At 43.7% G+C, this 24,073-nt stretch overlaps 1 protein-coding gene across 1 annotated transcript; it reads left to right on the top strand.

Moving 5' to 3' along the window:
* Positions 1 to 415: 415 nt before the first annotated feature.
* RBX1 (ring-box 1) lies at positions 416 to 12,182 on the top strand. The gene is made up of 5 exons (XM_030455351.1): positions 416 to 568; positions 2,757 to 2,835; positions 9,165 to 9,235; positions 10,517 to 10,602; positions 12,001 to 12,182. Exons 1-5 carry the CDS (start codon positions 491 to 493, stop codon positions 12,011 to 12,013), a joined length of 327 nt encoding a protein of 108 aa, XP_030311211.1. The 5' UTR covers positions 416 to 490; the 3' UTR covers positions 12,014 to 12,182.
* Positions 12,183 to 24,073: the final 11,891 nt, after the last annotated feature.

Here is a 24,073-nt window from a genome sequence, read left to right as displayed (position 1 = left end):
GGGGAGACGAGAGCGGCGCTCGCGGACGAGTGGGCTGGCGGAGGGATAGAGGGAGAGAAGAAGGGAGGGACGGGGACGCGGTACCGACCCCAGTTACGCCCCCCCGCCAGCCCCACCCCCGCTCTCCCCGAGGGCCGGCAGAGCCCCTCCCGCCTCAGGCGCGTGCCCTCCCCCACCGGACCCTCGCGCGCGCGCGCCCCCTCCCTCCCGTCGTGCGGCCCCGCCCGGAGAATGGCGAGGAGGGGGAAGGAGGGAAGAGGAGGTGGGGAAGGAAGGTGATGAGGTAACGGCGGAGGCGGCGCAGGGGCCCCGCCCTCACTGGCGCCTTTAAGGCTCCGCCTCAGAGGCACCCTACCCTACCCCTCCCGCACCTGCAGGCAGCGGGGCGGGGCGGGCCCCACGGGGAGCACCGCCCACACCCCCTTCCTCCCCGCCTGCCGTCCCGCCGCGCAGGCGCGCGGAGCAGGACGGGCGGATTCACGCATCCAAAATGGCGGCCGCAATGGATGTGGACACCCCTAGCGGCACCAACAGCGGCGCCGGCAAGAAGCGCTTCGAAGTGAAGAAAGTGAGGCCCGCTGGCGAGTTCCCCCGCCGGCTCCAGAGGGAGGGGGAGGCCGGGCCGGCCTGGTAGCAGCGAAGGGGCTCGGGGAGAGAGCGACTTCCAGCGCCTCTCACGGAACCGGGGCGCCGGGATCCACACCGGCGCCACAGGAGGGGCGGGGCGGTGCCTGCGGGAAGGGCTGGCGTGCGTCCGGGCCAATGGCTGAGGGGCGTTGGCGCACGTGGAGCGGAGGCTGGCCAATCAGCGGGCGCGGCTGGCGGGGGCCGCGCGGAGGGGGCAGGCGGAAGGAGGTGTGAGGGGGCTGCGCCTGTCAGGGGCTTCGCCGCCCGCTTCTCTGGGGCGCTGCGGGGCGGCCGCGGAACCTCTGGGCAGCTCAAAACGCGAAGGAGGGTTGAGTTCTGCTTCTTTCTCCTCAGCCTCAGCCTCTCTGGCCCAGTCACCCGAGCTCTCCATGTGCTGCTGGGGTGCTGCGTACACATTTGTGTGGTCTCTACGCACACATTTGTGTGATCGCTTTTTTTTTTTTTTTTTTTTTTTTTTTAATAAGTCTTTTAATCAAGCATAGCAACGTGTATGTTGTCAGCAAATGCTCAGCTGTCACCCTGGCTTTGTCTGCTTCCTCAAAATAGTCATAATGTTGCTCGTCTGTCAAAGTGTCACCAGCTTCTCTGTCACCTGGTCATGGTCATAGTCCAAACAGGTGGGCACAGAGGAAGTAGGAAGGCTGTATGGGTTTTTATTAAGGTAGAACTTGGAAAATTACCAGTGGAGTGGATATTGGCATGCATTTCCAGTGGTTCTTGCTCATAGATGAAGTTTGTTTGAAATACAGCTTTCATCAGTGATGATGGAAACCCCTGGCTCTGCACGGGGCTGCAGACCTATGCAGAAGGAGGTGTTTGGATGATGTGATTGCTGCTTCTTTGGAAACAGGCAGATAAAATAGCACATGAGAGGAGAGTGTCAGTGACATTCCTCCTCCATAGCAAGTCGAGGTAGATTTGTTGCATGTGTGACTTGGTACAGGTCTGTGAGCTGCAGGAATAGCTTATGTTGGGACAAGAGATTAAGTACCTGGGAATGTAGGAGAGACAGAGGTGCTGGGAGTTTTTATCCTAGCTGCCTTGAAGTGTGGATGAAGTCCATGTGAGATTAGTAACTCAACCAGAAGCCTGGCTAGACTTGAATGTGGGAGATGGGGAGAAAAAATGAGATCACTACTGAGCCATTTGCTAAAAGATCTTTTAGTATTGTGATGACTTTATAGGAGTACTAATGAAAAGTTGAAGTGCTTAACAAATTAATAGTGCTTACAATATTTGGCAGCCTGCATTCCTCCTTCAGAATCCTGAGCTGAGGGGGAGCATTGAGAATATCAAGATGTAGATGGGGCACAGTAGAGAAGATTTACTGTAATACAGGCAATACAAACATACTGAAAAAAATGGAAGTAAAACATCTACATGGCTTGAGTGGTACATTAAGATTATCCTATCAATATAATTATCAATATAATTTGGATTCCTTTAAATATTGAAGGCAAGCCCATCTATTTCATGAATTTACAAAAGACCTGATTATGCTTTTGTGGGAAAGGATGAACAAAAAGGCTTTTCTGCATAGCTTGTCTGAATCAGTTTTGTAAAATTGCCATGAACTTTTTTTTTTTTTTTTCCTTTATAACTTTGGTCTTTGAAAGGTTAATTTGACAGTTAGTTACCTTTTTGCAGAGGAGATTGTTCAGGAGTTAGTGAAGGGTATCATTCAAGATTATTTTGATTCTTGACGCCAGCTGCTCTGAGGAGTGATTACTAAAAGAACTCATACAGATTGGCCTTTCTCCTGGACACTATCCTTTCCATCAGAATTGAGGGTATGGAATGAGCTGCATCCTTGCCTCAGGGTCTTGAGTAGAAATGCAGAGGTTTACATTTGATAGACAAAAAAAGAAACTATGGGAGTTACCTTCTTTCTGAAGTTGGACGGAGATACTGGGTCTGGGAGGTGAGAGCAATGTATCACTGCTTTCTAGTAACACTTACGAACTCTCCATAAAGAAATACTCATGTTCTTTTTTTTTAAATAGCCCAGCTTTTCAATTTAAAAAATATTTGGTATCTTGAGGAATAATAAAGATTTCAGTGTGCTGTAAATTGAGTCAAAACAATGTTTTTCTTTTTTTTCCCTCTAGTGGAACGCGGTAGCTCTGTGGGCATGGGACATTGTGGTTGACAACTGTGCCATTTGCAGAAACCATATTATGGATCTATGTAAGTAAATGGTGGGGAAGACAGCTGACAGTTTTCACTTGTATGTGACACACAGCTGAAATTTCCCCTGTTGAGGGTATAGTTCAGCAAAGGCAGCTTTCATTTAAGAGTCTTCACAGTGCAAATCCTAACTTCTCTTTTATGTAGTGCCAAATGCCTGTAATCCATTTTTGTGACTTCTGTCAGCATACTACTTTTCCTTCACCCTTTTCTTGTAAAGAGCAGAAACACTTGGTGCCACATCTGTACATGAGGTGATGTTCCTGAGTGTATTTTGGATGGGACAAAGAGAAAAGGGAGTAGTACTAAAGAGCTAGGAGGAACTGAAATGATGCAGGGTCAACAGGTATTGCTCATCAAGGGAAGTATTAGATTTTAGAGTTGGGGACGTTTCTATGGGTTTCATGGTTTTGCTGAAAGTCATTAGAATGGAATTTTGTAACACTTCCTGTGTCTGGCCAGGAAAGGCTTGGACCAGTGACTTTATTTGATTCCTCATTCTGTCTTGCATAATACAAGTTAGTTAATGTGATAGTATGGGGTATTTTGTAGCCACCTACATGATTAATTGTTTGTTCACAAAGGAAAGCAATGAAATGCCTAAATCAAGAACAATCTATTGCTAGTATTAGTTTGATTATTTTTTTCTCCTGTGCTGTATTGGTGATTCAATTAACAAACGTGCTTTTTATGTAGGAAAATAAGGTGAAAATGGAGTTAAGTATACAAATTTCTAGTATGAAATATGTGTGCCTCCATGAAATCACTTGTTTTGATCCCTTAAAGGATTGGTAATAAGTACAAAACCATTTTTTCCCCTCAGAACTGAGGAGATACTGGTAGCACTATAACTGTCCATCTTGTTTCACTCATGAGGCACGGAAGACCTTTTAATATACTCCAGATAGAAATTTGCCTTATTTGCTCTATATTACTTATATGTGGGGATTGTGAAACCCCCCAAAACAAGAACAAGTACAGCTGCCCTGCCTGGGAATCTCCTATTTTGGTTCCATTGTGATAGTTCTGTTGCGCTTTGGTTTTAAGCAGTTGGCCTTGGAACTTACTGGTAATGGTAACTTAGGTTAGTAAGCCTATGTGAAAATAAAACAATTCAGAGAAATGAGACCTCAAGTTTATAGTAACAACTCGGGAGGGATGCAGCTTATTTTACATTGTTTTTTAATGAAAACATTGTAAAACACAGGGCTGAAAATGTGTTATGCAACTTTACTGCTATGCTTTGGGACAGTTATTTGTATTTTGAGTCAGTTACTGCCTATCCATGCCTCAGTTTATTTCTGGAAATAAAGAAAAGGGAATAAAAAAAGGGAATAATATTAAAGAGAAGCAAGTGGAGGATAGTGGTTATGAAATATGCTGAGATATAAAGATTTCCTCTCTAAGTACCTCTAACCTGTGCCATCTTGAAGAGTAGTTTATGTGGACACTGGGCTACTACTTAGTCTCTGATTTATGGTATATTAGAGAGGAAAGAATGTCACCTACAGGCAAATGGAATTTTAGATTTGTTAGAACTGAAGTTAGATTTATAGAATTTGCAAATGTATGGAATAAATACATAAAATCATGTAATTCAATGTAATTATTTGTGGTAAGTGGGATATGTTGTAAGATAGTGGATGCTTGTGTGTTCATTCTGTGAATCTGCCTTAGAATTAAAAAAGTCTCCCATGAGAGACCAAATACTGTCTGATATATTTGCTTTTTCTTAATAAATAGCAAATAGGACCTATGCAGGTGGAGGAAAGATGTGCAGGAGCTGGAAGGAGAATGGAGAGATATTGTATATTGTTTTCCTGTAGTGAATTTTGCGTGTCAGTTCTTTCAAAAAGAAACAAACTCAAAACCAAACCACAAAAAAATACATCCTACCAAAATCTGAGTGAGGTTGTGAGTGTATAGGTAGATCAGGAAAAACAGTGGAGGAAGAGGGCATAGGTAACTTTTTTTTTTTTTTTTTTCTTTTTTTGAGTTGCTCAAGCATAATCCCTTATTAGTTAGGGTATGAGCAATGCTATGAAAAGCCCATACTGCAAATGACAGACCAAAATTGACAGAATACAGAGTAGAAAGAGTGTCTAAATTGATGTTCAAAGATCATTGTTGGCTCTGGATTTACTTACTTCCTTGTTACAGATCATTAATATTGTTAAACAACACTTTAATTAGATTTTCAGACACAAGATGTGAAGTGATGGGAAATTGGGGAAAAATTAATAGAATGTGCAGGGAAGAACAACACAAGATTCAATTTGATAAAATGCAGCATGCCAGTGTTTCTCTGTTTCCTTGTGATGAAGGGAGACCTTGAAAGGGAGAACATTAAAGAAGTGATAAGGAACTCCAGCCCTGCTAATGGAAGATTGTTAATCTTATAAAGTCAGGCATCCAAAAGCAAGGATATAACAATGTTAAGGTGTCATGCAGTTCTCCTCATCATGTACAATTTGACTTGGTAATAATATGGCCAAAGGATTCCCCCTGCCCTCAATATGGTTTGTTTTCAGTGTACAGAAAGGAGTAGATTTTCAGGGTTTTGTTTTTATTTGCCTCTGGAAGGACCCAGGTCCTATTTAGATTTTACTTGATTTCTTGATTTCTTTGAAGACTTGCTCTCTGCTGGTGTCATTGCAGCATGGAAAGGTTGGGGAATGTTCACTAAACATTGCATTTAGTACAGTGGGTTACCTTCTGGTCTAAAACGTGGAGTGATTAGTAAGCTAATCAGTATAGTTTGGAACTGTGTAAAATGTGCCATCAAAATACTGTCCCCTTTATTTGATAGTAAGATGCAAAGTCCCACATTTGATATTCCAGCTTCCCAAAATTTGTTACATTGCATAGAATCCCAAAAAGAACCTCAGGATGCTTAACAGGGTGAGTGATTTTGGATTTACAAATAGAAGAAAAGAACAGAACCAAGTATTTATAGTTTGATAAGTCATACGTAGGAGTGGAAGATGGTATCTGGGTACATATATTTTGAGAGTGTGATACTACTGGAAATAGCTGAGTGTCATACCTAAGGCGTTGATCATGAGTAGAAACAGAATCATAATTCGATGATATGAATACGACGGGGGATCAGTATGACTAAGAATTATATTGTGGAATTTTTGCTAAAACTACCTAAAAGATGCAAGAGAATTGAAAGGCCAGATTCTGAATTTCTCTGAAGATTTGCAAAAAAAAAATAGTATTGGAAGGCTCAGTCAGTGCTACATTTTAGCGGATAATAAGAAGGCCAACACACTAAAAGGCGGAGAGGAGCCCCACTACGAGTGGGTTTACCCGGCTTGCATCACCAATCAGAAGCATGTCTTCCAAGACGCTTATCATCAAAGGTTACGCAGCTTCCGTGGGCTGTCCATCGGTAGTTCCTGTGAACAAAAGACAATGTACTTTATCTTTCTGTTGCACCTGCCATTATGGGCACTTAAACCTCTTTGACTGCTTATTTCTTATTGGCCAAATACTCCTACAACCAAAATGGTATACGGAAGAGGGATGGTCTTAATAGATGCCAAGATTCGACAGTTGGCAATTATATAATTGCATTTCTGTAACTCCCTGAGTTGAAATGCTTCTACTGCATCTTTCACAATTATTTACAGGTATTTCAGGTTTTAGCTGTATCTCTCTGCCCTCACCTGCAGATGCTCTGTTAAGATCAAGGCAACAGAAGAGCTGTTCAGTATTCCTCTGGTACCTTTTACTGTCTCTTAGCACTTACTTTGGGTCAGCAGATGGTAAATAGCTTCTCTTTCTTCCAAGAGCCAGAATCATCAGCTTTCACTCTCTGACACAGATTGTTCATTTGTTTCATTTTTTTGTTGGCGTATCGTCCTCTTCCAAAATCAGGTGAGTAGGAAACCAGAAAGTGTTTCAGCTTTTGGGAAGCCCTTATTGACAGCCAGTGGTGGTAATGGTATCAGTAGTCTCCAGCTTTTTAGATGAGGGAGTTAAATCTGGGAGTCTTGTTGGAAGGGCCTTACATCACCACCAGAGAACTCCTCCTTAGCTATTTCTGCAAAAGTTCATCTGTCCTCTTGAAGCTTTTGGGACTGTCATGTTTTAGACTATTTGCTCATCAGCAAATGTTAGCCAGTGCTGCTTTTCTTCCTAACCTAAGCCACTTTTCTTCCCTCTCACTCCCAGTCAAAATACAAAGTCCTTTAAAACCTGAAAAAAAAAAATCATTGTGTTACAGCTCCCAGGCTAGGGCCACTTAGAGGTGAAAAAATTTAAAAAATTGACAAAATGAAATAAAAATGTGCAATGACTTCAAATCTAGTATGTCTGATATGCTCTTTCCAGCAGAGAAAGAGGAGAAGAATCAAGATAAAGTAAATTGTGTGCTGGAAAAAATTCCTTCTTTTTGCTTTCAGCAGCAGCTTCTTGAGTTAAAGTTTGCTTTATAAGGGAATTTGCTTCCTTCAAATGAATTCCTCTCCTTTTCCTACACTCATTTTCTCACCATTTTCTTTGATAATACAGTCTCATGCCAAATACTTAAAAAACTGTAATATGCCCCATGATTACTTAGCAAGACCGTGAGTCGTACTGCAGTAAAAATAAAATTGTGCAGGAGTTTTGGGTGTCAAATTTTAAGCAAATGTCAAAAATAACTGAAGCTCTTAAAGGTTCTTGAGCATCTTCCATTTTCTTAATCTGATTTAGTTGTGTTGCTGTACGTATTGAGGGCCTAAGGAATTAGACACGGGACATTTCATGTGAACTACATTTTTCTCTTCTATAGGCAGGCCAGAGATTGAGCTTTGGACCCTGCTTTGGTGAATCATATCTTGATGTAAACTATATAATAAGTATAATAAACATGTATATATATAGATAGATAGATACAATAAATATAAACTATATAATGAATTGAGTTCTTTAAACCTAAGTCTATTTTTGGGCAGTTCCTCATGACCAAGGTTAACTGATCTCTCCCACATCTCAGGAGAAATGGGCCTTCCTCTTACTTTGTTCATCTCCTCACATGAATGAGAGTGACAAATAGAGAAAGGGATGAAGAGGGCAGAGGAAACAAAGATCACATTTTTCAGCCAGACCTGTAGGGTTTAAATTTTTTTAAATGGGTGAATTCAGATTCCTTTTCATAGAATCATGGAATGGTTTGGGTTCGAAGGGACCTTAAAAGACCATCCAGTTTCCAACCCCCCTGCCATGGGCAGGGACACCTCCCACTAGACCAGGTTGCTCCAAGCCCCTTTCAACCTGGCTTTGAACAAGGCTCCTTGAACATACTTTGGCAGACTAAAAGTAAGCAGGTAATGTCAGATCATTCAGATATTTTTTATTGCCAGGAAAAACAGACCTGCAAAACAAGCAACAAGGCCATGTATCAAATTCTAAGTTGATCATCACTCAGCATGTCTCTTTGAAATTTTTCGGGCTTGACTTTTAAGAAAGCATAGTTTTAGCACAAACTAAAATGTTGGCCTCACAGGTTTGTGCTAGTGGCTTTGGAGGAGTTTGAAATATCTTTTTTTCTCATGAAATTTCTTCTTGAGCTAGAGCAGAAGTGAATTTTTCAGGCTTCAGAATGGAGATCCAGGTTGCTGGATTGATTTTTTCATTGCTATTCTTCCTTCTTTCCTTCTCTCATCACCTTCATCTGTGCCATCTGACACAAGAAATTAAATGTATCCAGGCCCATAGTAGTTTTTGTTTTTGTTTTTGTTTTGGATCATACTAGGTACTCAGCTTCAATATGTAAAAAGGTGAAAAAATACATTCTAAGCTGTATTTTCTACTTTGTGGTTTTGGGCTATGCTTACCTGTCACAAGACTATTGAAGAGAGACCAGCAAACTTCACCATTATATGAGCAAAATAATTTCTAAATATAGCAAAAATAGTCTGACAAGACTGTAAATTCAGATTTGGAGAAACCTGGGTAAGAAATTTACTAAGTAAACTTCCCTTCTGCTGCTGCAACTGATTGTTAAAAGGCATGTATTAAAACACAGGGAGAACAAAATTAAAAATATTTATCCTTCAAATATGGAAAGCAGATGTGCTAGCAGTAGATGAGCTATATGGTCTTGCCCTTGGAATACTAAAAATATAGAAAAGGAGGAAAGCAGGGGGAAATATATTTTAACTGATACTTTTAGGAAAATAGTACAACTTAAGACATCAGCTCTTGACACTTCTGATGTAATAAATGCAACAAAACAAATTTTCCCTGTTCCTTGCTGTTATGAAGAATTCTACCAGTTGGTGTTGCACGTATGTCTTCTGCTTGTGCCTATGTGTGTTTAATCTTTCTTTTCACAGGCATAGAATGTCAAGCAAACCAAGCATCAGCTACCTCTGAAGAGTGCACAGTTGCATGGGGCGTCTGCAATGTAAGGAAAATGTTTTATTGTGGAGTTCATGTGTGGTAATTCTGTTCCCTTTATTCATAACTCAATACAAAAGGAGTTCTATAAAATGTTTCAGATAATCCACCATAAATAAAGCATTTTGATCACCATGTATTTAGTAGAGTGTAGAAAGGAGAGAGAGGAGAAAAAAAAAGTGAAGGAGGAAAGGGTGAAAGTCAGAGAGGTATAATATGAAATACACAGAAGAGAAGGGAGGAATATAGGCTTTTTTTTAGGAATAATAGATCTTTAATTCTGAGCGTGATTTTCCTGATCAAGGTTCTGCCTAAGAGCTATGCCTTTTTTCGTTGTAATAGGATTACTTGGATGTCAGCATGCTTGATTTGCCTTTGTGCAGGCTGATTCAGGGAGTCAATATGGAGTAACTAGGTGATTTGTTTCCCTTTCTGGAGAAAGATCTAATCTCTTCTACTGTGTAATCTCCAGCTCTTCAATTTTTTGCCACCTGCAGTCCTTCATATATGGTTCTACTAGCATGTGAACTCCAACTTGCTTACCTCTTAGCTAGCCTGGGCCTGATCTGGAAGATGCAATTTTCCATAATGGAGTAACTACCTGTTCCTCAGTCCCATCTTCACTGTGGTGTGGCATCTTGCTACAGCATGATAATGCTGGAACAGGATTATAAATGTTGCAATTTCTATTTGTAGAGGATGAGAGCAATTTGAAACCATGTAGAATATTCTAGTGTCAAAACTACAATTTTGTGTGCAGTTTAAAGCAAGTGAAACCTTGTTTTAAGTGGCTATATGGGGTGTGGAAAAGGTTGTATTTACTGAACACAAAATTGAGAATTTTTTTTTTTTTTCTTTCTCATTTTGCAAGATCCTTTTTATTCAGGCTTCAGTTTGTCAAAAAAAGTGGCAGAAAGCTTCAGCATTTATACATAGATATCATCCCTGCTACTCACTATGAAATCCTATTTCTTGTCTTTCTGATACACATCTTATCAGCATAGGCTTCTGCCAATTTTTAGCAGCTGCTAAACTCTGCATTCTCTCCTTCATCAGACAGTCAGTTGTTTGCCACTGCATGCACTGCAGAACAGGTCCTTGCTGCCATTACACTCTCCTCTTTGAGAATGTGGATCCAGTTCCATGGTGTTTACCAGTGAGGCAGGCTAATTAGTCCTTCCCACCTTTGTCTGCAAGTCCTTGTTACTCTCCTCTCACTGTGATGCTTTCAGTGGTAGAGATACATTTATACATTCTAAAATAATGTGATCTGAACTTTCTCTTCCAGCATGCTTTCCATTTCCACTGCATCTCTCGCTGGCTCAAAACTCGCCAAGTATGTCCACTGGACAACAGGGAATGGGAGTTCCAAAAGTAAGTACCCTGCACAGATTTTAGGATGAAAAATTCAACTGCCCTTCATCAGTAGAAATTGTCAATGTCAGATATGTGGGTATTGCTGTCATTTGTGGGCTGAGGGTATAGGTGCTTTTGGGAAAGGTTTCTGTCTCTACCTCGCTGACCTTTCTCTAGTCACCCAGTGGTAAATGAGCTCTGAAGGAAGCCCAAATAGCTGTGGGGTAAGTGGGAGTTGTTAAGAAGTAATGATTCCCATTGACATTCTCTCTAAAGAATTGAGAGCAGAAGAGAAATGGAATTCAGTAAAAGTGGAGCCTCAGGTGAATACTATACTGCTGCATGACCAATTTGGCTTTGGAAAATGACCTGAATTTAGCTGCTTGTATTCCAAAGCATTTCTACTGAGGTGACAGAAATCTTATTAGATCCCCCTGTATCTTGGTTGTTGGTTTTGTAACTTGTATGCTCAGAGATTAATACAACACATTTCCTTGGGTCTGGAAATTAAATGTCCTTATAGCCATTGCTACAGCCTTGGCCCATAATTTCTGTACTCTTCATTTTGGTTTGTATTTTTAGGTCTGTTGTTAGAATAGTTATAGGGGATCCATGGGTGGGTTTTTTGAGGGGTAACTGTATTTCAGGAGGTAATTGTACATTAAGAGTGGTTAGGGAGTTTGCCAGTCATTTATTTCATTCTCCATAGCTTAGCCATTAATGTTTTCCTGACTGTGGATTTTCCTTCTCCCCGCTCCCTTAAACGGAAAAAAACCCAAACCAAACCAAAACCAAACAACAAACCCCAAACATATAAATTCTGACCAAAGTCCAGATTAAACCAAAGCAAAGCAAGTATTGTAACTGTTGAGGATAATCTTTGGGGTCTGATTCACAAGCAGTTGTTCACATTGTCATTGACATGGCACCTTGAGTACTACGGTTTTGATAGTAAGGAGTTCTAATGAACACCTAATGAAAATTGAGCCCTTGTTGCTGGGCTAGTGACCTAATATTGCACAGGCAGCATGGTGGGAAATGGAGACATGGATGTGTATCTTATGAGTGCTTGGTAATACATCTGGGGTTATGACAAGCTTTGGCCTTATTTTCATGCAGGATATATTTGAAGTGGGAGCCAGGGCAAAATTTGATGATGAGGAAGGTCTCCTGCATATGATATCACGTATTGTTCAGTCTCTCTTCTCAGTAGTACCAGGATAGACTTTGGGGAAGGGGTGTGTGAAATGTGGAGAGCTTCCTAAGGCTTCCATAACATCGCATTTCATCTTTATCTCGTTTACATGTTGATTACATTGTGGTAGAATAAGCATAAACCTGCCCAAATCAGCAGGTATGAAATCTAGCATGAAACATAATTTTTAAAAAAAGTATTAACATGTCATATATTTGCAGGTATGGACACTAGAGAGATGGTCGCCACGCTTCTTGTTATGTCGTCAGCTTCAGTTGTTCTGGTCACAATGGGTTTGTTTTAGCAACTTGAAAAAATCAGTAATGTATACGATTCTTCTTTAATCTTAATTTCCCCCTATTGTATACCGTTGAATAAAGTCTTGCTGGAGCTTCCTGTCAAAGTTTTTTGTCTTGTGTTAGAGAGTGGGCAGTCGGTGAATGAGGGAGGAGAATTATCTGGAGACTGGACTCGAGCAAGGCAGCTCAAGCTAGGCAGCTCTTGTCACTGTGCCCAGTTTGGGGCATAGTAACACGTACTTATGGGTTTGGTCTTCCTCCCACGCAGATGAGAGCCACACCTCTGGCTCAGCAAGGTTGGCATTAAGCTTCATTGTGCAGTGCAATGCTTGCAGGACACGGCATGGCTAGGTGTAGTTTATGCAAATAGCATTTCATGTGGACATGCTTTCTTGCAGCTGACTTGAAATTATGACCTATACAATTGGGGATTGTGTCATTAGAAACTACTCTCTCTTGCTTCTGCTCTTCAGTTTTACTAGTCCAGCTCCTCTGCAGAGGAAAAGTTCACTGACTGTTCCAAGTTCTATCTGTTCAGCTTGAGGGACCTTACCTGAATGTTAGTTTCTTTATTAGTGCTTATAAAGCACTTTCAAATGTCAGGTGAAAATAAACTCAGGAAATTCATGTGCTACATTGGCTGGAAAGTGGAAAGTAAGAAAAAAAATTTAAGAAAAAACCTAATTCTTGCTTGGTGTTTACCCAGTTCAGGCCAAGCTGTAGCTCTTTCTAGCCTGAAACTTACTCTGAAAACTACGTGATGTTTTATTTTGCATCTTCCATGCCAAATGGCCTAGTGCCCTCCTCACTGCATCACATTTAGGCACCTTAGCAAATGCTGAGAACTCAAAGAAGGTCAAAGAAATTCTTCCTGCTACAAAAGGCTGCGTCTCTTCGTGTCAGCAGGAGATACAGTTATGCTCCTTTCATTGGCTGTTCACGATGCCACCTTTGGATCAACTTTTTTTTGCTAGTTATTGAGGATGGGAAATTTGATAGCTGATATTAAACATTAGTGTACTACAGTGATAGGGAGTAAAGATGGTCACTGACAGAACCAAAACTTGCAGGTTTTTCTGTAATTGCTGGGGCTTTCTTTAATCTGCAGCAAGCAAATGTCAGGATTATTTTATCAGCTGGTGTCAGTGCTCTGAAATTAGACAGTCTGCTGTTTTCCACCCTAAAGAAGAAAAAGCAACTAGAATCCAGACAGTGTATGACTGAACAGTGTGTTTACCAGGCTTGGTAGAAAGCTCACCCTGAATTTGCTAGGTGGTTTTGGTGGTGGAGGCAGGAGTGGAACAGAAGAGGGGGGAAAGGCAGTGGGATATCTGGGTTGGATGCTGTTCCCTGGGATTTGAACTCCCATTTAATGTCCTGTCCAGCTGAGTAAAATGTCAGATGTCCCTGCTTATGACTGTCCATTTTGATGGCCTTGTTTAATTTTTCAGGACCTGGAACCCAGATGGTCTCTGATCAGAGAATTCTTTTCCTTGAGAACTTAGTTTTGGATCCAGCTACATCATTCTGGTTCGTCTCTCTTCAGTCTGTGTACATTGCCCTGAGCATGTTTTTGACTGGGGACAGACACATCAGTGCTGGCATTTCCCCTCTCCTTTGTGGCTTCATGTGCATTTGCTCGAGGCTGTGCCTGCAAGAAGACAGATTCTTTTTATTGCTTTTTCCTTTTTTTTCTTTTTTTTTCTTTTTTTTAATGGATCCTTCCAAATGGCAGGCTGCAGGCACTCTTTCCCCCCCCCCCTCACCCTTTGAACCTCTGTTCTGCTGCAGCATTTAAAGCTGTGTTAAATTTGATTTCAGATTTGATTTCAGATGGGAAAATACAGGCTGTAAAGAAGCAAATGCTTACAAGCCCAGGAAAGAAAATCCTTTTTTCAGCTGCTGCCCATTGAAATGGCCCTGCTGTTGTTCTGCTGCAAAGGGCCTGAGCTCTGTGACCACCCATGGCAGCTCCAGCACAGAGCTGCTGGCAGCCCCATTTTTGTAGCTCATATTAAGAGTTGTGTTTGGGGGCTGGGGAATAAAAGCTTCAGCAAGTGACCTCAGACACAAACTCCACAGCTGAGGTAGCATCCAGTTGAAGGTAAGAGGGATCTATTTTATCCAAAGGCACAGAGCCCCATTTCTCCAGGACATGGTTGTTCACTCAGGTTGGCATCACTCTGTCCTGACTTTCACAGTTTGACCTCCATCTCAGCTGGATGTTTTGGGGCTGGTAAAGCCCATTCCTTCCCACTGACTTTTTCTTTTTTCCTGAAGCAACAATCATTTTCAACTACAGCATCCCCTTCTTGCAAAACACAGGCATCTTGTTGGGGTTGAAAGAGGAGCTGAACCCCTTTCTTAGCATCCCAGGAGGAAGGTAGGTGTTCAGGGGAGAAACAATGGGAAAACACTGACAGGCCATTTGCCTGTCCTACAAGTGGAGAATGTGTCTGAGCTGTGCACACAAAAAATAAAATCTGGAGGAGATGATAGTTAAAACTGCAGAGTATTGTGTCCTGCAGCTGCCTGGCTTAGAGAAAAACAAATCACTGGTAGAGCTGCTGCAGAGCAGAAAGCAATTTTGACATTTCTGATGCTTTCCACAGGTTTGTCAGCTGAGGTGAGCTGCATCACTGAGCAGGCCCCTGCATGGAGTGCTCCATGCAGGCCAAAATAACCAGACAGCAGCTTCCTCCTCTTCCTTTTGGGAAGGAGGCAATGAACTCCAGGTGCTGTGCAGCATTGGCTGTGCAGGGAGTGTCAATTCCCTTGCTGCTCTTGCATTAAAATGCCAGAATCAGGATGTAGCACTCCCATGGCACATTGGGCTGTGTGGAAATAGGGGGGGATGGATAGCCTAAGAGGACTTGGCTGAAGCCTCAACCAGTTTGCCAGGCTTCTAGCAGCACTCGATGGGGTGAACTTACTTCATGGTTGTGTGCTCCTATCTCACTTGGATAGGGAAGGTGCAGATGTTTGAGCTGGGTTGAGGAGGCTTTGCGACTTCTTTGGGGGCCTTCATGGGGGAGGCCTGGGACCTGGTCCCCCCACTCTGCAGCCAGGCACGATGGTGGGAAACTCTCAAGTAGGAAAATCCACCTTGAAGAGGGGAGGCAGGAGTAGCCCCTTCTGTATGCAGGCAAACAAAGATGCCAGCATCCATTGGTCCTCTCCCACTAGCTCCTTGTGTAGAAACTAATGGCATCCTGAAGTAGTCTGGGCCACAAAGTGCTCAGCAAAGCTGCTGTGGAGATGACTTGCAGCACTAGTGCCATGGGAGCCAGTGCAGGCAGAGCCAAACTTCCAGGAGGGGAACACCTGCAGCAGGGAGATCATCACTGTGCCAAGAGAACTCCCTCCTTCAAAGGAATCAGGGCAGAGGATGGCAACACCACCACTTCCCCAGCTGACACTGACGTGGGCTTCATTCCCTCAGCTAGAAAGGAGCAGGGGGGAGAAATAAGTTGAGGACTGTGAAGGAGAGATGGTCAGAGACCAAGACTAAGTTGCTGCTTGTGCTGGCCCAGGACGCTGTTCCCATCAGAAGGCAGGCAAGGAGATGTCCTAGGGAGTGTGGGCTACAGATGCAGGTGGAGAGCACAAGCTCTCCTCTTCCTCAGCATGGGAATGCTGCCACGTTGGTTTTGGGCAGTAGGAACGTGATACCGTAATGAGACAACAGGGAGGCACTTGCAAGGTGCAGAGTTGTTGACTGTGAACAGCACTCAGCTCACTACTGGTCCTTTCTCTGGTCTACCACAAACTCCTGTACTTACTATGCTTTACAACAGCTGCTTTGCCACCCAGCAAAAGGACAGGCCCCTTGGCAGCAAAGAGGATTTGGGTGGGCTCAATAGGCACTGGGCACCCTAGGTTGCTCACCCTGGCCTGGGTGAGAGCCCCAAGGAGGAGGCTGGAGCAAAGCCAGGTGACAGTGTAGAGGAAATTTTCCAACTGCAGGTTCCAAAGGGGGCTGGAGGGGAAGAGGAGAATTGGTATAGAGAAGCATTCCTTGCCTCCTGCCTTTGCTCACCCTGTTTTTCCCCTCCCCACAAAACCTGTGGAAGAATGAGCTCTTCTTGCCTGCTTGAGCTCTTCCCCACACGCTCTCTCTGCCAATAGTGCTGATGGCTTTAACCTCCTGTGAGGAAATGCACTGCTCTCCTCAACACATAATCCATACATTGCTTCTTTTTCTTCCAAAATGCAGCAGGTTTTGTAGCCAGCCTGTTATTGCTCACTGCAGGGCATCTGGGCCACACGGACGGCTTCCACACACCGCTTGCCCCACCACCATCCCCTTCCCATTCCCAGCTGCTTGCTTTGGTCTGCTCTCTGCTCTCATCTTCCTGTCTTCCCCTCCCTAATCCAGTTCCCATGGAGATCCTAGAGGCAGCACTGTTGATGTTTCTTCCTCTGCAGCCTGAGGGAGGGGGTCGGTGGGATGATTTTTGTCTCACCTGAGATGAAGTGGCATTCAGTCCTGGAAGTTAAGCTAGAAATTGCTGGAAGGTCTGCTTTGTGTCTCTGCCACTTGACTCCTTTACAAGAAGAGGACACTGGCCTGTTGTCTGACTTTTTATCATCTGCTTTCCAGCCTCTCCACATGGGACAGAGAAGGGGATGCTGCCCAAAGCTCAGGCCAGTGATGGTGCAGTTCTCTGGGCCTTCATATCATGCCATTGCCAGCAACAATCCCATCAGAAAAAAAAAAACAAAAAACAACCCAACAACAACATAACCAACAAAACCACATTCAAGGTGTTAATTTAAAAATCAGTTGAAAATTATCAGCTGTTGATTCTGAAAAGCCAGATCTGGGCATTGGGACACACCACAGCCTGCATTCTGCTTGAATTTACTTACTGCACTGCAGCAGCCTGGAGTTTGCCTGTTTCTTTTACCTTCTGTTTGATTGTGAACACAGCTTAGTCGCCTGCTTTCTTGATCCTTGTATGAACAGTGAGTGCTGGTCTCTGCTCCAGCACATGAGCCAGGTGGGGGGCATGGCAGCTCCCTCCGGAAAGGTGCCAGAGGTACCAACATGACAGGTATCATAATTCAAGGTGGGACTGCAAAGCAGTGTGGCCCTAGCACACCAGGATTTTGTGACCACAGGGCAATTGGTAGGTGTTCTCAGTTGATCCACTGTCCTGGATAGATGATCCCAAGACGGCAGCTCCCTGGAGGTGCCTTTGAGAACATGAACTCTTCTTCTGGCTGTGCTGTTCTTCCTTGGTGGCTCTCCTCTCTTCTTTGTCTTCCCATGCTGGGTGTCAAGGGAGCCTTATGTGCTTGGGAAGGGGATTAAAGGGAGGTTTTATCCAGAGGCATAGCCTGCTAGGTATCCTTTTCATCCCCCTTCCTCTTCCACCTCTTCCATGCCCTAGAAGACACAGCTACAATGCAAATCAAAAGGGCCATTCATCTCCTGCCCAGTCAGTGAGAGAGGTGGCATGTTGCTGGAACAGTCTCTTCATCCGGATTGTATTGGATGCATTGAAATGATCCGTTCTGACATTTTAGATATAACAAATTACTATCTTTTTACTTCAAACATGATCTTGGATATATTGTGTACTTTGCCCCTGCCCCAAATTTTAGTGTTGTGAATATTTTGAAGGGCATACGTTTGCCAAAATTCATTCTAAAGCTGCAGCCCTTTTGGAAGAAAAACTAGTTTGTCTTTGTACTATTTCAGTGTGTAAGTCATTACACTTGTCACAAACTCCTTTCATTCTTGTTCAGTTTGGGGGGTGAGAGCTGGCCCCAGGCACCTAAGGCTCTTGTATCCCACTGCTCCACGCAGAGCAAGTGGCCATCCATATCCCAGCTCAGCTAAGTGGAGACTGAACATCCAAAGTATTCATAAATCATTGAACTCTGAATTGTTCAGAAGTTAGAGTCTATGAAGAACAAGGGCAGCTCTGTGAGGACTGTCCCTAAGCCTCTGGTTTCTTCAGAAAGCTTTCAACAAGATAAACCATTCACTAAAGGAATCAATGTGAGGGAAAAGCCAGACTTGTCCTCTCAGGCAGGTATTTTGGGTTTCTCTCTGTGTACATTTCCTGTGGGGCAGAGACAAGGAAAAGAGGCAGCACTCCAAGGCAGGAGGCAGAACAGGATACCCCATACCCCATCCCTCTCCAAGCACTTTAGGACAGATTTCATTTTATTCACACGGGATCTTCTTGAGAGGATTGAGGTAAATGTGAATCCCCCTGCGTCTAGTGGACAGCATTTCCAGGAGGGTAAAATTTGGAAAGACCTGTTCTGGGTTTGTTTCAGAATTTTTTTTCCTATTTTTTACCTGTTTTTTTAGCCAGTGACACCCATGAGCATCAGCCTCTTTTCAGTCACCAGATTTTGATAAATGCACACAACAGTCTCTTTTTTTTTGTTAAGATGCTACCTGCCTTTTAAACCTGAGACTGGTAGCAAGAGGTGATGGAGAAACTGAGCCCATCCTTACTCTTTTCCCCTATTGCATTTGACATGTCTCAAAAATTGCTTTTGCTGTTTCTGCAGCCGCTGTGCTCATGAGGCATTTCTGTCCCAGACTGCAACTACCCCCACTACCTCACCAACAAAGCCTGTCCAGCTTACAGCTGGAGACTTCCAAGGGAGAGTACAGTATCCATGAGAGAAGGACACAGACAGTGCTCAAAAACACAGGCAGCAGCAGCAGCTTTTGTACTGGCAATTGATGTCAGAATCCTTGCTGTTGCTCATTTTGAAGCTGTTTCCTCAGCCCGTTGCTGTAGGTTTCATTGGCAAAACAGAGCTATGGTTGATGGCAGTGGCCTCTTTTATACCTGAGGCTGAAGCTGCAGTTGATGTGCCATCTACTGAAGCACTAAAAGCAGCTCCTAGAAGATGAGGTGGCCTCATTTCTTTTCTCCTTTCCTACTTCTCTAGGGTCAGTACGGCATTTTTGGCTTATCCCTTGGGATCTTTGTCAAGCTCTTTGAGTTGTCTGTGAATGTAGCATCTTCATTAGCATTTAGTCAGCACGATGCAGGGTCATCTTGGAGCAGTAGCCCATGAAGATGCCATGCTGCAGATGATGTATATGACTGTTTGCTTCAGATGGGAGGTACCTGTGGTTGATTGTATCTGCTGGGGAGGCACATGCTCATCAGAGCTTTTCCTGGAGAGCGGATGTTCCTGGGGCGAAGACAATGACCTTAACCCAGCTCCTTTCTGCTGCCCATAAATCACATTAGAGAACATCAAAGCCCTGAACTGCCAGCACTACCTAGATGTGAATACTGTAATTATGCTAAGTAAAATTAACAGTTTATCAATCAGACTTCCTGTGTTGGATCTTTATTATTATAGGTGCTTTTTTTTTCCCCCATCACAGATTTGATTTGCCATAGACTTTATGTATCCTTGGATTATAAATCTCTGGCTTTCAAACACTACCTGACATCATCAGCTGTAGCAGCAACTAACTGGCAGCTGCTCAGAGCTGCTCATTTTGATGAGGAGAAGGCTTTTTTCCTGGCTGCACTGAAACTTGTGAGTCCCTTTCAAAACAGGTTACCACACCTAATGAGCGATGCTGGATCCATACCGAGGTCCTACAGGATCAGTAGGACCATCCTACACCCTGAGGTTATGGGTGCAACCCTGCAGGGCTAAAGAAATGAGCCTATGTTGAGGGGCAGGTGTGGTAGTGGGTGTGGGAAGAGGAAAGGGCTTAAGCCTTCCTCATCCCCAGCAAAGCAGAAGGCAGTAGCTTCACACAGTGAATGTGAAGATGATCTCTTCAGCCCACCAACCCCACCAGTGACTGCAATCATGGATGTCTCTATGCTAGGCAAGGCTGCTGATGGCAGCTGCCAAGGTAGGAAGCTTCAGACAGGAGCGTGCACAAAGCTGCACTAGCATCAAAAGTTATAAATAACACAGCCAAAGCTTTCTAATGATCGTATCAGACTGCGCAGTTCAAGTCATGTGAAACAATCTAATGGCCCTTTTTTTTTTTTTTTCTTTTTTCCCCTCTCCTATCAGAACAGACTCCAGTAAGGGGGAAGCACCCAGTGAAGCCCAGCACTGTGTTTTCCACTGCCCACCTCTCTGCAGCAAAAGCCTGCAGAGAGCCTGGGCAAGCATTTCACTGTGAGCTGCAACTGGAAGGCTGAAAAAAACCCAAACAAACTGTACTTCGAACACACAAACACACACACACACACAAAAACCCCAAACAAAACAAAACAAAATGAGCCTTTTCTCACACTGTGTTAGGAGACAAGCAACATTATTGCTTTTGTCCTAGTGGAGCCTGGAGCAGCAGGTTCGTCCCAAATGTTTTTCCTGCCTTTGACTCCGAGCCTATTCAGTACCTTTCCACCAGCTCCACACCTCCTGAAGGTGATTCAGAAACAAAACTCATTTTAATAGCTTGTCTTGGCCAGGGCCAACTAGGAGTATAGCTGTGTTATTATCATGAGCTGGAATGCAAAGCTATTTAGTTCATTAGCAGCAACAACGACAAAATAACAGCCCATGGTGCTGGGAAGGGCATAGACAGAACTATAATATTGCATACAAAATAGAAGAAGACCTGGAATAAACTCCTTACTATGGATCTAAAATAATTTTCCTTGGACAAAATAGTCTCAGAAAGCTTCAATGGGTTGCAAGAGGCTCCTTGAAAAATGGAGTTCTATCCAATATCTGACCATGCAAACCTCTGACGAGGTGCCTCCTGATGAGGTGCCTCCAATCCAGAGCTGGGAGCTCAACACTGACACTTCATTGACAAGTGAATGCTCTACAGGCTTGAAACTGAATATGGACAGAAGTAAAACTATTAACCAAAGAGGTTTTACAGTTTTGGACTGACTACAGTTGTGGCAATAAATTTGTGTTTCCATTCCCAGCCATTGTAGTAGCAAAGCTGAAGAGCTGCAGTTGGAGTAAAGTAAGAGTTGGCTGAATTCCTTATCATGAGGCTAACCTAACTGGTCTTTTTTGTTTGTTTGTTTTATTTGGTTTTATTTAAAGGCTCTCCATATTTTTTTGAGAAGCCTTTTCACTGATTTTGGATAACTTCTTTCAAGGAGATTTCCTTCCCCAGCAGAATCTGGAGCAACTTTTTTCAGCAAGGTTGACACGGAGGAGTTGCCTTCTCATGAGACAACAGTTCATCAGAAGTACAAAATATGAAGATAGAAAGTAGAAAGATTTGAAGTCAATTCTGCTTATCTTTAAAAGAAGAACAGAGTGTTTATCAGGCTGTAACAACAAAATGTCCTTCAGTTTCATTCCAAATTTTCAGTCTATCTTGGACAATCTTTTGCATCTTGAGTAGATCAAGTTGTTCCTAAATCCCCCATGAATATACCTGAAAGTAACGTGCTGTAGCTTGAGCATCTCGAATGTTCTCTTCCTGCTTGGTCCACTGGAGAAATATTTTAAAACAGCCCTTCAAGAGCCTTCCAAGCAAGGAACCCATCCCTTCATGGGATTTTGATTTTCTGTCCAGTTGCTGGACACTTCGTTCATCATCCCTGCTCCTCACCTCCCTGTTTTCCTGGCCATGCCTCCTCTTGCTTCCTGAGCCCTTGCAGGCACTGCTGAAGGAGCCTTGCACCTGCCTGGGCTGGCAAGGTGGGAGATGACTATGGGAGTTGAGCACCAAAGATCCTCAACATCTTCAGGGACCAATGTGGAGAGCAACCCAATGGGCACTGTGGTGTGCCAGGCTGCACCACCAACCCTCAGACAGAGCACACCAAGGAAAATAGCTGACTTTGGGGGCAACACCTCCTCCTTCCTCCATTCAAAACCACTGCAAATGAGCAACCTGGCTGCATGTGCTTCCTCCAAGCTGTCTATGTTCATGCCCACTCTAGGAGGAGATGTAAAAGCTGGGTCTGTCTTCCTTCTTTCCTCAGGTTAGTTCCATCGTCATTTTTCCCTGCACTGATGCTTTGGGTTCAGATGCAATGTAAGTCATACAGAGGCTTGGAGAAGTCAAGGTAACGTACAGGTCCTGGAAAGGATGAGCTTTGAGGTACTTAGTCGATGAGCCAGTTTGCACAGAGAATGGTGTTCAAAGGGGCAGCAGGCATACAGGCAACAAATCCTGGTTCTGCCTTTTTGAAAAGTTTTTGTGCAGCAGGGAGAGATAAAAAGATCTCAGTGACAACCACACTCTCTCAGTCTGACTCCGGAGCCTTTGCAGGACGTCAGGCTCACTCTCCACCTCAGCTTTCTCATCAGCAGGCCTGGGAAAGAGATATGAACATCAGTAGTACAGGGCTAGAACTGATTACTCAGAGTCTACAGTGCACCAGATTGGAAAAGTGCAGCGCAAGCGCTTTCATTATGTAGGTGCTAAACATGTATGGTAATTATTCAACACTCATGTGTTTGGGTTGCTTTCTAAGTCTGGGTTTAAAAAAAACCTCCCAACGCCACAAATCAGTCATCAGTGCAGGTGTCTCGAAAAGGGGAGCTCAGGTAGAGATCTCTCTGTAGTGAGTCACTGCGAGATCAGAAGTAATTTATTAGTGACTACCTGGCCTCGGTTGTCTGTCAAGCAGTTGCTTCCGATCCCACTGGGTGGCCTCCAGGCAGCTGCTGGTGCCAGCATCCAGTATCCCCATGCACAGCCCCTGTCCCCAGCTGTGTCCTGCCAGTCACAGTAAATAGGTCCCTCTGCATATCTCTGTGCATCTTTTTTCCTCCTCAGTTTTTTTTTTTCCTCTTCAGAATCATTGAATTGTTTGGATTGGAAGGGATCTTAAAGATCATCTGGTTCCAACCCCCCTGACTGGGCAGGGACACCCCTACAAAATGTACTCTTTCCTTGTTTGTTTTTTTTCATGGATTAGCCATAACATGAGAGATTTATGCTAAAATATAACCTCTACCTTTAATAAATCATGCCGTGTGGATACAAGGAAAACCAAAAATCAATTTGCTTTATACTGCATTCCTGTCCCCCACATCAGCTCACACACTGTTAGAAACACAGACAAAATTAATTGCAGGAACAACAGGCACCAAAGGGGTAGAGTTAAAACAAAAACCTCAACAAAGCCTTGTAGTACAACTATAACAGTGTTTCATGTTCTCTGGGGTTTCCACTCGCAGTGACTCTGCACTAAGGTTTTAGTCACACAGAATTTAATGCCCATTTTTATTCCGCTCATTCAGTTCAGGGAACATGTGCTTGACCTTTGCAGAAAAAACCACTCTAAGGCCTTGATGCGTCAGTAGTCTTTGAGTGTTGGGTAGGAGCAGGCCCCCAGATGAGTTTTTTCTTTGGTTTGATACAAAATGACAAGCATTTTCTTCCTTCTCTGAGGCTGGGTTAACAGATAGGTGCTACGCATGTGTGCCAAGGCCCCTGCTCCTGGAGCAAGGTGATGAAATCAGAATCTCAGCTCCAGCAGCTGAGATTATTTCCTTCAATAAATTGAGCTTCCAGTCTTTCATCATAAAATGAGATGCACCACTCATCACCCTTGGATAAAGTCTGCAGAGATGCAGGAGCTACAGCTCAGACAAGAGATGTGCTGCATGGTGCATCTCAACAGAGACATGAAGATGAGGCTTACTTCTACAAGGCCTGCTTGGCTTATGGTGGGAGAAGAGCATGGCAGGCCCAGACTTTCTTCAGCCCCAAAATTTGGCTGCTAGGGTGAGGAGTGTTGGCAGAGGTTCCTGTTACTATCAGAGGTGCGGAAGTCTCACAGCCTGAGGCTGAGGATGATGCACTCCCCGCTGCTGAATTGCCAATGAGGTTATTCAGGTTCAGCTTTGGGGATGATTTGGAGGCTACAGCACATTGCAGAGTGTGGCTGGCTGATGGTATGAGAGAGCGAGTCCCATAATATGCTGTACCATGGTTTGGGGGGCTCATTGCTGCAGCCTCTTTTAGGGAATCTGATTCCAGTATAGGCAGTCCTCTATAGGAAGACCTGGCAATCTTTAAGAGCCCCTGCTTAGTGTCTCCCACCAGGGATGC

The sequence above is a fragment of the Calypte anna genome, chromosome 1 (genome assembly GCF_003957555.1).
Source record: "Calypte anna isolate BGI_N300 chromosome 1, bCalAnn1_v1.p, whole genome shotgun sequence".
NCBI lineage: Eukaryota > Metazoa > Chordata > Aves > Apodiformes > Trochilidae > Calypte > Calypte anna.
This window is presented reverse-complemented; position numbering and strand designations above follow the sequence as displayed.

Bases quoted from the DNA above. Each gene is read 5' to 3' on its own strand.
- RBX1 (XM_030455351.1), top strand. From the start codon at position 491: ATGGCGGCCGCAATGGATGTGGACACCCCTAGCGGCACCAACAGCGGC. The intron at 569-2,756 runs GTGAGGCCCGCT...TTTTCCCTCTAG, and splicing joins AGCGCTTCGAAGTGAAGAAA to TGGAACGCGGTAGCTCTGTG. The intron at 9,236-10,516 runs GTAAGGAAAATG...TTTCTCTTCCAG, and splicing joins TTGCATGGGGCGTCTGCAAT to CATGCTTTCCATTTCCACTG.